General features: G+C 36.3%; 1 protein-coding gene across 1 annotated transcript; it reads left to right on the forward strand.

The window, feature by feature from the left end:
• The first annotated feature begins 1,339 nt into the window (after window positions 1–1,339).
• Window positions 1,340–1,974, forward strand: LOC149829627 (uncharacterized). The gene has a single exon (XM_090015601.1). It carries the CDS (start codon window positions 1,341–1,343, stop codon window positions 1,758–1,760), a length of 420 nt encoding a protein of 139 aa, XP_089871727.1. The 5' UTR covers window position 1,340; the 3' UTR covers window positions 1,761–1,974.
• The last annotated feature ends 11,476 nt before the right edge of the window (window positions 1,975–13,450 follow it).

Here is a 13,450-nt window from a genome sequence, read left to right on the forward strand (position 1 = left end):
AAATAGTGGAAATAGGGATGGCAGTGTACCGGGGGAAAGCTGAGCCCCGCCCCGCCTCGCCCCGTTTGGACCGGGGATGAAGGGTATGAAACGGGGATGGAGGCGGGGACGAAGGTTAAAATCCATCCCCGTCCAGGGGTGGAGGCGGGGATGGACGTGCACTTTTCCCCCCCACGATCCCCGCCCCGACCACTTTTCCCTGCAATATCCCCGCCCCACCTCATCCCCGTTTGAACCGGGGATGAAGGCGGGGGTGGAGGATAAAATCCATCCCCACCAGGGAGGCGGGGCATGGGTGGAGGATAAAATCTTGAGGCAGGGCGGGGGTGGAAACCTTGTCCCCCGCCCCGCCCCCGCTGCCATCCCTAAGGTCATCTACCGGATTGGTCTCTCCTTGATGAGGGGCATTCTTTTTATCTATAATCATTAGGTAGCCCCCCCTCCCCCCCCCCCCCCCCCCCCCCCCTTAACCCCAGCTTGCCTTTTCAAAAACATAAAAATAAAAATAAAAATCACTCATTGAACAAACCATTCCAGTGACAGAAACATAATCTTGAAACTATAATTTTTAACAGTAAAAACTATTTGCTGAGCCGAGAAAACACATTAAAAATTATTTTTAAACATCCAAGAATTTTAATATTTTCATACTCGAACACGCACACTTTTTACAAAAAAAACATATTTCAATCTTGTGGATGCCGATTTCTGGAGACGCGTAAGCGCTAAGCACCCTTTGAGGACTTTTGTACCTATGAATTTTTGCACTGTAGTAGGATTGAAAATGATTAAAAAAAGGGAAGAAGGACAGTATGTCTTACAAACATCCCTCGGATGCTCAAGTAGGGATGGCAGTGGATCGGGGGAAACGGGTCTCTACCCGCCCCTCTTCGGCCTGGCCCCGTTTGGATTGAGGATGGAGGACATGAAACGGGGATGGAGGCAGAGATGTTAAAATAAAAACCCACGGGGAGATGAAGGTATGGATGAAGGGAGGCTAGGATGAAGGTTAAAATCCAAACCAGTGTGGGGATTGAGGCTGGGATGGAGGTCCAGATTTTGAGATGGGGCTGGGGTGTAGACCCGGGTCCACTGCCATACCTATGCCCAAGACATGTGCATGTTTGTGGACTCAAAAAATTGCACCCTTTCATCACAAGCAAATCACTGCTCTCCTTATACCGTGAGCTTCAAAAGCAGCAAAAGGGAAAGAAAGAGAAACACCCTCCCACACCGACTGAAAAGTGAGCAAATAAAGAGGAGAAAAGACATACACCCAATCTCATCTCTTTGTTTGGATGGCAGACCCTCTTCTTCCTGAATGCTTCGTCCTAAAACTGATGAGCAAGAGAAGGATTTGGGTGGCCCTCTTTGTGCTCGTCTACGCCCTCCTCCTCTCCTTCTCATGGACCTTCCTCCGCTCCATACTCTCCTGGTATTCCACCACCACCTCCGATTCCACCATCTTCCGATGGCCCGCCGTTTACGCGTCCGTGCTATTCGGCTTGGTCTTCGGCCTCCTGTCGATGCTCACCGTCCTCTCCCTCTCCGTTCCTTCCATGCTGGTTACGTGGATCACCATCTTGGTGCTGCTGGCCTTCGCCGGCAAACCTCGCCGGGCGCTCGTCCGCGAGGGCCGGAAGATCACCACCGAGATCTCGGGGCTTGCCCTGAAAGTCATGCTCAAGGAAGGTAACATCGTTGCTGCCCTTTGTGCCGTCTTGAGCTTCTATGTCTTGATCACTAGGAGGGATGGTTAGGAGTTTTGTGGGCAAATCACTGTCTCTCTCTCTCTCTTAAGAAAAGAAAAAGAAGAAGAATTGGGGAGATTTACTTTTTGAATGTGATGGAAGGTTATGTAATGTTTTAGAGGATTGGATGAATTACTTCTTGCTTGGTTGAATGGGACAATGGGGCAAATCTCTGTCTCTCTCTCTTAAGAAAAGAAAAAGAAGAAGAATTGGGGAGATTTACTTTTTGAATGTGATGGAAGGTTATGTAATGTTTTAGAGGATTGGATGAATTACTTCTTGCTTGGTTGAATGGGACAATGGGGCAAATCTCTGTCTCTCTCTCTTAAGAAAAGAAAAAGAAGAAGAATTGGGGAGATTTACTTTTTGAATGTGATGGAAGGTTATGTAATGTTTTAGAGGATTGGATGAATTACTTCTTGCTTTGTTGAATGGGACAATGGGAGTTTTGTGATGGTATTGAATCTGGAAGGGAGAGGAAAGGGCATCTCATCTGTTCCCTATGTGCTGTTAATTTGGTTTTACTTACAAGATTTGCTGTCATGATGGCTTGGGTTAATGTGGGTTGTGATGGGTCGTCTCACTTTTTCATTCTAAACTTTGCCTTGGGGAAACTGATGGTGCTAGCAGATGACGGACGTATGGCTTCCAGGTGTATATCAATTCTCGTTTTTCCTTTTCTCTGTGTACAACCAACCAGTTTAAACTGTAAACACTTTTTCGTGGTAAAATGTTGCGTGTTCCAGTGGTTGCCGCTGATGGGTTCCTTTTGCAAGAGGCACTGTTGGATTGATCTCCAATAAGATAAGTCCACAAGTAACTTCAAGTGCGTTTGAGTTGTGCTTTAGTGTTTTGTGGTTTAGTTACACTGGGACAACCAGTACCTGGTAGAAGGTAAATCATAATTGACCTCAGGCTAAAATACTGCGTTTAAAGACACCCTTGTTAAAACTTGATTTAGCGTGAGAAGAGGGGAAGAACCAGAATCACACATAAGTGGGAATAAGATTTTAATGTTGTTCGGCAAAGACATGCCTACATCGAAGAATAACTTTCTCTTTCTCTTAACTCAACCATTTTTCAGAGAGAAGAGCCTTCTTTATATAGTAATTGATTACAAGAGGTGACCCATTTTAGACTGAGATTCCTTAAACATAAGGATTTCTTAATATAAGATAAATTCGTAATACAAGAGGGCTTTTTATAAGAAGAGTCTCTAACAACGTGTGTAAGGTGTTCTTGCTTGACTAAACCTTCATGTTGCTTAGTTCAAATCTGGATATGGATATGCTAACAACCCTACAAGCTCATTTCTTTGAAAGTGAGATTAAGCTTGGATCTGATGGCTTCAAACCATGCTATAGATAGAGGCTTAGTCAAATGTAATGAATTTACCATCAAGTTCTTTCTTTTTTATTTTTTTCGTACAAAATAAAAATCTATTTCAATGTGCTTCATACGAATTAGCTACTAAGTATGTAGCCCCAAGATTATCACACCATATATAACCAGGGGTTCTTTTTACTCATGTACTTCACGCATGTGATACCTCACCTACATCAATTCAGAAATTGAGCTTTATATTTTGCTTTTGTACTTGACTTGGCAATAATTTACTGTTTTGATAAATTCCAAGAAATAAAATTTGGTTCAAGAAAAGTAAGATAGCCCCAATAAAACATCCCTCGTCTGCTCAGCTTGCTCAGTCAGTATGTGTAAATCCTAAGAGTTAATTGGACTTACTTTTATGAATATATAATCCACGCATAATGGTCCCTTTAAGATATCGAAGAATTCTTTTAACATAATTTCAATGATCCTGCATTGGTGCGTGCATAAATTGGCAAGTTTTATTCATAACATAAAATATATCAAGACATGTAAAAGTAATATATTGCAAAGCACCGACAATTATTCAATAATGAGTAAGATCCTTCAAATAGTTCTCCTTCATATTTAGATAAAGTAACATAAACAACTGCAGGTGTTGTCATTGACTTTGCTTCAAGCTTATGACTTCCTTTCAAAATAACTAGAATATACTTCTTTTAAGATAGAATTAAACCATATGTATGGAGAACATCTTCTATTCTCAAAAAATAACAAAGAGGACTCAAGACTTTGATGAAGAATTCTTGTCCAAATAAATTTATCAACCCTTGAACTTTTGATCGCAATGACATCATATATATATATATATATATATATATATATATATATATATATATATATATATATATATATATATATATATCAATCTGAACAAGTAAAATATAGTTCTTGCACTTCTTTGTAAAAGTGACATGTCAGCTTTTGACTCAACAAATTTAAATCAGATAGTCATGTAACCATTTAAACTAAGCTCTTGGGGTTTGCTTTAACCCATATAAGAACCGATTCAGTTTACATACATAGTTAGGGTACTTATTACTTTTAAAGCCTTGAGATTGAGACATATATACCTCTTCTTGCAGATATCTACGAAGAAAAACATTATTATGTAACTGATGTATAAACTAGCTAAAACTTACAACAAGAGACAATATAGTTCTTATTGTAGTAGGCTTAATAATAGGTGTGAATGTCTTAAAGTAATCAATTTCTTCCTGCTTACTGTATCCTTTGGCTGCAAGACAAGCTTTATATCTTTCAATGGACCTGTCTTTTTATTTTATATATCCATTTGCATCCTACTAGGTTTTGAGATGATTGACTAGATACCAGTGTCGAGGTCTCATTTTTAACCACGACATCATATTCCTCTTGAATAATTGTTTTATACTTTTCTTCTAGGTTAGCTTTAACATAAGACTCAGGTTCTGACTCTTGAACTAACTCATTTACCATGGCAAGGCTTAAGGGATACTTAGTGGTTATGAATAATCTGGGTTTTAATGTTTCATCTTGAGACCTGATAACCATATGATATGTTCTAACATGTTGTCTTGACACTTCAAAATTAGGGTAGAACGGATTAATAAGATCATGAGACTCAATTATGTCAAGGTTGAGACTAAGTTCTAACATATGAGGAAAGGAATTTCTGGTGTCTATATTAGGGTTGTTTGGTACAAGTGAATGTGGGATATTGAAAATCGACTTGCCATATCTGAATTTTGACTTTGGTTTAGATCTGGAATATAACTTGTCGTATCCAAATTTTGACTTTGCTTAGGAGCTGGAGCAAGTAAAATAACAACTGAATTGGGTTTCCTATGATGCCATATATAATTTTTTTCTTGGATCTACAACCAACTAGTAACTTCTTTAAATGTGACAGGGTTTTTAGAACCTGTATATAAACATTTGGGTTCATCAAATATCACATGCCTGAAAATATAATATACATTTTATTAAGTACAAGATAAAGGCACAAATATCCTTTATAACTAGTTTCATAACCAATAAAAACGTAAGCTCTATTTTTAAGATCCAATTTTAAGATATTGTAAGAAACAAGGTGGGAATAATAGGTGCAACAAAACACTCTTAGAAAAGAATAGTTTGGTACCCATTTCAAGAGTAATTCATATGGTGACTTATTGCTAAGATTTAGGCTAGGAAGTCTATTTATGAGATGAATGGCTATGAAAAATATCAACCCAAAAATTTGTGCTTATAGAGGCATGAAATAATATACTTAACCCAGTTTCCACAACATGTCTATTTTTTCTTTCAACAACTTCATTTTGTTGGGGGCAAGAGACCCATCTTTTAATCCCATGGCAGTTTAAGAACCTTAAAAATCTCAGACACATAATCTTGCCACCTCCATCACTATGAAAGCCTTGGGAATATGATTCTTACGACCACAAAACTAACAAATTATCCCTTGTTGGTTAGAGTTTCTTGAACTGTTGCCTCTGCCTTGTACATTTCCCGTAAAAAATTCATGACCACTGAAACTTCATAAATTTTTGCCTCTACCTTTGCCTCTATTTTTTCCCTCTAAAATGTCAAGTCTTACCTTGACCATGACCTCTGCCTTGTTGAGCAAGAGTAGTAACAATAGTAATAAAACTTTTATACTCATGAGATAAACCATTAAGAGTATGATGAATTAGGTCTTCAACTGGGACAACTTCATTTATAACACTAAAAAAATCAACAAAAAATTTAACGTGATTTAAGTACTCTGTCATAAACATGGCTTCTTTTCGAACATCTTGGTGATCTTTCTTTAACATAAACTTTTTTTAGAGCAACTCTACCTTCTTTAACACTAGAAATCCTGATAATTTGACTGAGCACAACTTTAGTTGCAGTTGCCTTAATCCAACTTAATGCCAATTGATTAAATCCTTTTCAAACTGCATATCCAAGATTTGTAGAATGAACTTCACCCTCTTTAGTCATGCTTAAATATTGATTTGGAGGACAAAATCCATCAACATATTTATTCAAATATGACTATATATCACAGATTGGATTTGAGACCTCTGTAACAAATAGTTGTTATGGTCAAGTGTAATAAAAATAAGACTAAAAAAGGCATTCAATTGGATTGCTGAATTGGAAACTAGGGAAGCAGATGTAGACGCAAATGCAGAGGACTAGCTCATATTTGCAGTTCTAAAACTGAAGCCCAAAGGTAAAACGATTTTTCCAAGATGGTGACTTGCTGCTTCTTCTTCTTTGTACCTGACAACAATTCAACAACTTAGACGTCCTCAATAACCTGGCCCTCATGCCAAGTTAAAACTTTATTTAACGTGAGAAGAGGGAAAGAACCAGAATCACACGCACACAAGTGGAAAAGTGATTTTAACGTGGTTCCGGCAAGGTTGTACTTACACCCATGAATAACTCTCTCTCTCTCTCTCTTAAAGTTTCAGTCTTTATATATTTATTGATTACCAGAGGTGACCCAAGAATCCTTAAACATGATGACTTTTTAATACAAGATAAACTTATAACACAAGAGGATTCTTTTTAAAAGAGTCTCTACCAATGTGTGTGTGGAGTTCTTGCTTGACTAAACCTTCATGTTGCTTATTATCATCATACCCAACATGTAGTTCACTAACACGCCTATCATCCGAGGTGACACCCACAGAAATTTGAACCTTGAGCACCCATATGATAGACAAGACCCAACCCCACTATGCCAACCCCTTTTGAGGCAGTTTATGCCTCAACTCTAAACTCCTAATCTTGAGATCAGCTTAACATGGGCCAATTATGCTGGAAGACCATCCATCCAGTTTGCTGCTATGATTCAAATGTTGGAAAAATAATGGAACTTCAAAAGTTTTATGAACTGGAGACCAGTCAATGTACAGTAGGTGATGAGGGTTTTTCAGTTCATAAAAAAAAATGCAACCAAACACATGCAACTTGTAGATGGAAGTCGAGGTTATTTTGGGAAATGTCAAGGTTGTACTTTTTCTCTTCTAGCCAAAAAAAAGATGACTACCACTTTGGTTTCAAGGAAGAGCTTGTCGACTATAGAGTCAGGACCAATGTTGTCAGTATCGGTGCATATCGGCCTATACATATCATATCATCAACAGAAAATCGTTATGATACTAACCTGAATCAACTATTTTATAATAAATGTAAAAAATGTTTAAAAAATAATTTTTAATATTGTTTTAGTATTATTTTAATAGTTTTAACATGTATCATGTTCTGATTGACACAAAATATTTTTTAATTATTTTTTTGCTGATTCATACTGGTTTACTTGAGAATTGGTATCGGCTGATACGGATTCACCTAAATCGTTGGCCAAATGATTCAGGGCCTATACTGACAACATTGGTCAGAACTGTAGAACAGGACCATTTGGCACATAGTACATGACAACGTATCATATGCACATTTCTTAACTGGCCTTAATGACTTTCTGGCAAGGCATGTGTAACATATTTTGCATTCACCATAATGGAATTTTCTCTCACAAAAAAAATAAAAGAGGGAGAAAAGGGAAGTGGAACTGTAAAGACTCCGGATCTCTGGAAATATTTTCACAATGGTTTAAAAAAAAATTGCATTTTCAAAAGGTATGAGTTGGGGTCGTTACAACAAAACTAACAAATCGCCTCTTGTTGGTTAGAGTTTTTTGAACTGTTGCTTCTACCTTGTACATTTTCTGTAAAAAATTCATGACCACAAAAAGTTCCTAAATTTTTGCCTCTATTTTTTCCTCCTCTGAAATGTCTAGTCTTACCTTGACCACAACCTCTGCCTTGTTGAGCAAAGACTGTAGTGGTAGTGGAATCAACCGATGGTCTTTGATTTATTAACTAAATCTTCTTTGCTTGGTTGAGTAGCATATCATAAAGATTATAAAATGTAGGAAGATCGTCAAGAGTAGTAACAATAGTAATAAAACTTTTATACTTGTGAGATAAATCATTAAGAGTATGATGAACTAGGTCTTCAACTGGGACTTCATTTATAGCCCTAAAAAAATTAGCAAAAAAAATTAACATGATTTAAGTACTCTATCATAAACATGTCTCCTTTTCGAACATCTTGGTGATCTCTCTTTAACTACATAATTTTAAGACTAGACTGGGAAGCATAAACTTTTTTTTTAAAACAACTAAAGCTTCTTTAACACTGGGAATCCTGATAATTTGACTGAGCACAACTTTAGTTGCAGTTGCCTTAGTCCAACTTAGGGCCAATTGATTAGATCTTTTCTAAACTGCATATTCAGGATTTGTAGAATGAACTTCACCCTCTTTAGCCATGCTTAAATATTGATTTGAAGAAGGACAAAATCCATCAACATATTTAATCAAATATTGACTATGTATCACAAGTTTGATTTGAGACTTCCATAACAAATAGTTGTTACAGTCAAGTTTTATAAAAACAAGACTAAAAAAGTCATTCAATTGGATTGCTAAATTGGAAGCTAGGCAGACGCAAATGCAAAGGACGAACACATATTTGTAGTTCGAAAACTGAACCCCAAAGGTAAAACGATTTTCCCAAGATGGTGACCTGCTTCTTCTGCTTTGTACCTGAGGACAAGGCAACAACTTACACGTCCTTAATAACCTGGCCCCGATACCAAGTTAAAACTTGATTTAACGTGAGAGGAGGGAAATAACCAGAATCACACACACACAAGTGGAAACATGATTTTAATGTGGTTTGGCAAGGGTGTACTTACACCCATGAATAACTCTTTTTCTCTCTTAAAATTTTAGTCTTTATATATTTATTGATTACCATAGGTGACCCAAGATTCCTTAAACATGATGACTTTTTAATACAAGATAAACTTATAATACAAGAGGATTCTTTATAAAAGTGTTTCTACCAATGTGTGTGTGGAGTTCTTGCTTGACTAACACTATAAGAAATCTGTGGATTAGTGATGGCTGTAATCCGTTGCTAATCCGTCACCAATCCCTCGCTGTAGAGTTTAGCGACGGCTAACTTTCATCGTAAATTTTTAGTCGCTAATTAGCAACGGAACATATCTGTCACTACTTTCGTTGCTAAATTGTGATGAAGTAACGAATGCTATGATTCATCGCAAGGTCGTCGTTAATATGTAGAGATTTGGGTTTGCGATAGATATGAATCTGTCGCTATTGTAGCGACAGAATTACGACGTTTTAAAATTCATCACACAACATCAACCGAGTCAGTTTTGCAATGGTTAAATATATGTCCCTGATCCATCGCTAAATTAGAGGGTGATACCAATTAACGACGAAAAAAATCTATCGTTAATCCATCGCAAAAACTAAAAAAATTGTTTAAAATATAAATATCGAGAAAAAATTTCTCGCGATACAATTTATATATCCTGTGAATAAAAAAAAAGTACAAATAAAAAATACATATACAAAGCAACTACAAACAATTTATCGATCCATTATAATCCTCGCCAAGTTCTAATTATTTACAAGCGAACATTTATAAAGAGTTTCTTTTGAAACAACAAGAAGGTACACCAAATTCAACACATGAATCTAATCATCACCAAGATTATGTGCGTCATCTTCTTCATTGTCTTGATCTGCCCCTTCAGCTCATCTACTCTGATTATCTCCAACATCCTACAAGAGAAAAGAAATGTTAGTATTGATAAATAAAATATAATGAAATAAATTATATGCAATGCACCTAAGATAAGGCAATCAAAGTAATATGAGTGAATTACATATAGTCTAGCTAGCAATAAAGTGAAGGATATTAACAGAATTCAGATGTGTTCTAAGGCTGATAGAAAAAAATTTATAATGATCCAATCATGCAAATATGTATTCTAAGGTTGTCAAAAAACTCTCATAGTGATTCAATCATGCATATATGTGTTCTAAGGTAGTGAAAAAACTTTCATAGTGATGAAATCATGCTTATATGTATTCTAATGTAGTAAAAAAACTTTAATAGTGATGAAATCATGCATATATGTGTTATAAGGCAGGCAAAAACTTTCATAGTGATGAAATCATACTCATATGTGATGAAATCATGCATATATTAGCTGAAAATCTAACAACATGAAACAAATGACATTAAACTTTCATATCTGACAGGCATCTGCAAACAAAGTTCATCTGTCACAAGAAAAGCAGCACAACTTATTACGAACGTCGAAAATTGCTTCATGTAAATAGTCACTCATTGTGTCCTTAACAAGCTGGCGGACACCATCACAAGAATTAGGCTGGTCAATAGGATGCTTGGAGCTGATGCTGGCGGGAGAACTCTAAGAGTCGTGACTGGAGGAGGCAACGATTGGTGAGGTGTTCATATTACTCTCAAACCTGAACACACGACCCTTTTTGGGTTCACCTGTTGCAGTCACCTATGCTGCAGGATCAAAAGTCGGATGTTGAGTGGAGTCATTGCCATATCTTTCTACCATCTGTTACTCATATGAGTCCTACAAAGTAATGATTACAGTGTGGATTAATAATTAAGAATTACAATATTCATGATAACTTGTATATTACAATGTTTATTAATACAATAAATATATATCATTGTCATTCTTGCCTTCTCTGATACGAACTCTCATGTGGTCTTACATTTATGTGTTTCAATAAACATATCCATGTATGGCACAATGCCTCCTTTTTCTGCTTCCTTTGAAGTTAAATGATTAAAAAATTTATTTAATAAGTATGCAACAATACTTATAAATTTGACAATATATATTGATGAGTTACTATTTTCTTCAGGTGGCTCTCAAAAGTTCTAGATCCACCTTGTGTAGATGGGCATCGGGCATCTTCGCTTGATTTTGTGCAGCCTTCGCTGAGCAGTTTCAAAATTCATGCCCCGCCCACTTGTCGTACATTGCAACCCAAACATTTGATCTGATAGTAGGAGGGCTATGGCCCTTCCACTACAGTGGATCATCTATCCCACCAGATGCTTTTATTGCTGCAGTCTTCATATTATGTAGCATGTCTGCAAATCGACTAGCAGCCACCTTCTGCCACACCCGCCTCGCGTCGTGCTCCTTCAACGCAGTCTCAAAGCGATTCAAAGCCTACAAATAATTTTAGAAAGTTAGTAGACATGACTATAATAAAAAATTAAATATAAAACACATTAGCTATGATAAATGATTGTATACCATGAATGAGGACCATAATCTATCTAGCACCTCATTCAGGTACTCTTTTCATTGAGCGACCGGTCCTGGTAGATGTTGAACTAGTGACTGACTAATCTCTCATATTACTTCTTATGGCTTGAACCTCGCGCTGCACATAAATTGGTATATATTAACTATCGATATATACTATTTATAAAATAAGTATTGGATAAGTGAAAATGAAATACTTACGGTCAATTGTCAATATATACTATTTGAATGAGTCATCGTGTGTTAGACTGAGAAGACCCTTCATCCAGCGTTGTCTCGTGACATGTATGAATAACTGGTGTAGGTGGGTCATGTGTAGGCAAAACATCATCTATAGAAAAATGAGTTAGAAATTCACACAATACATATTTAAACTAAACAATTATACAATTAGTTAAATGATATACCTATCGAAGCAACCCGTAAAGATGAAGGCTGAGACTGGCTATAATTGGGTGCTCAACCACTGTGACCTCCACGAACCATATTCTAACAAATAAAAACTGTCATGCAATACATTCAAACATTAAAATTATTACAATACATTTCAATACATTCACATCAAATATTGCAATATATTAAAATATAAGATATGACATCACTTGCTAATCATAAATAACTTATCCTTAACTTGCAATACAATTGGATCAGTTACACAATTATATATCTTCATGGATACATAATCAAATTGAAAATAACATCATGCATGATATTCAAATATTGCAATACATTCAAATCATTGCAATATATTCAAATCATAACTCTATACCTATCGAAGATACATAATCAAATCGAAAATAACTTCATGCAATACATTCAAACATTGCAATACCTTCAAATCATTTAAGTCATTGCAATACATTTCAATAGATTCAAATCATTCACATTAAATATTATAATACATTAAAACATAAGATATGACATCACTTGATAATCATGGATAACTTATCCTTAACTTGCAATACAAGATGTATTTCACTATATGTATACATTCAAATTATTCACATCAAATAGATGTATGTATTACAAGATGTATTTCACTAGCTTGAGAATGCTTCCTCATCACTTGTTTGACTTTCATATTCTTTGTCTTCTTCCTCTTCGTCATCTTCTTCTTCTTCCTCATTGGCCGCCCATCCACTTGGTATATCATTTGGATCGCATTCTTCCATGCATGTGTCATCAGATAATGGAGATATGACATGCATACCATAAGAGAAGTCATACATATCATCTGATTGATAGTAATCACTCTCTTCAGTTAACTTGTCTGCCTGTAACTGATCATACTCGGGTTATAGTTTAGACTTCACCTTACAAACTGCCCACCATTAATTTCTATCTGACTTCATTGTACTCAGATATGAAGTATAGTAAACTTGTTGAGCTTGCGAGGCTAATATGAATGGTTCATATGTTCCTAACCTTGATTTATGATTCACCTCCACAATGCCTGAGGCTTTGTCGACTCTTGTTATTGTGGTATCAAACCAATGACACTTGAATAAAGTTGCCTTATCATTTATGCTTAAGTAAGTCAACTCCATTATTTCTTCTATAACACCGTAGTAGTCATGTTCATTTTCACCATAGCTGCTACCCTTGACACATACGCCACTATTCATCATTGACTTATTTACACCGTAGTCTTTTGTATGAAATCGATAACCATTTACGATGTACTCGTTGTAACATTGCACAACTTTGGTCGGACCATTTTTGTAAATCACATATTCCTTGATCTTTAACATCACCATGGCGGACCTACAAGCATAAACAATGACTGTGATCATGATCAATTAAGTAACTTATTGTTGTTTACATGGAAAGAATGTATGTCATCATCCTTACCAACTCTTTCAACCATGCCACAAACTTATTTTCACGTTCTTTCTGTACTTTTGCATGAGTGAGATATGAAAGTTCTCTTTGCAACTCCATATCAAATCGTCTACACTTAACAAATACTTATATTATCAAACCATGTACGCACGTATAAAACTTAGTGTTACATATTAAGTATACTTACTCGATGTATGGATCAATCGCTGAGCTATTAAAAAAGATATAGATTTGTACTGCGTCTTGCTCTCGATCTTCCAAGAGACTTGACTGGCAACTGCGGCAA

This window comes from Nuphar pumila, chromosome 8, assembly GCF_984573655.1.
Source record: "Nuphar pumila chromosome 8, dmNupPumi1.hap1.1, whole genome shotgun sequence".
In the NCBI taxonomy this organism is placed as follows: Eukaryota; Viridiplantae; Streptophyta; class Magnoliopsida; order Nymphaeales; family Nymphaeaceae; genus Nuphar; species Nuphar pumila.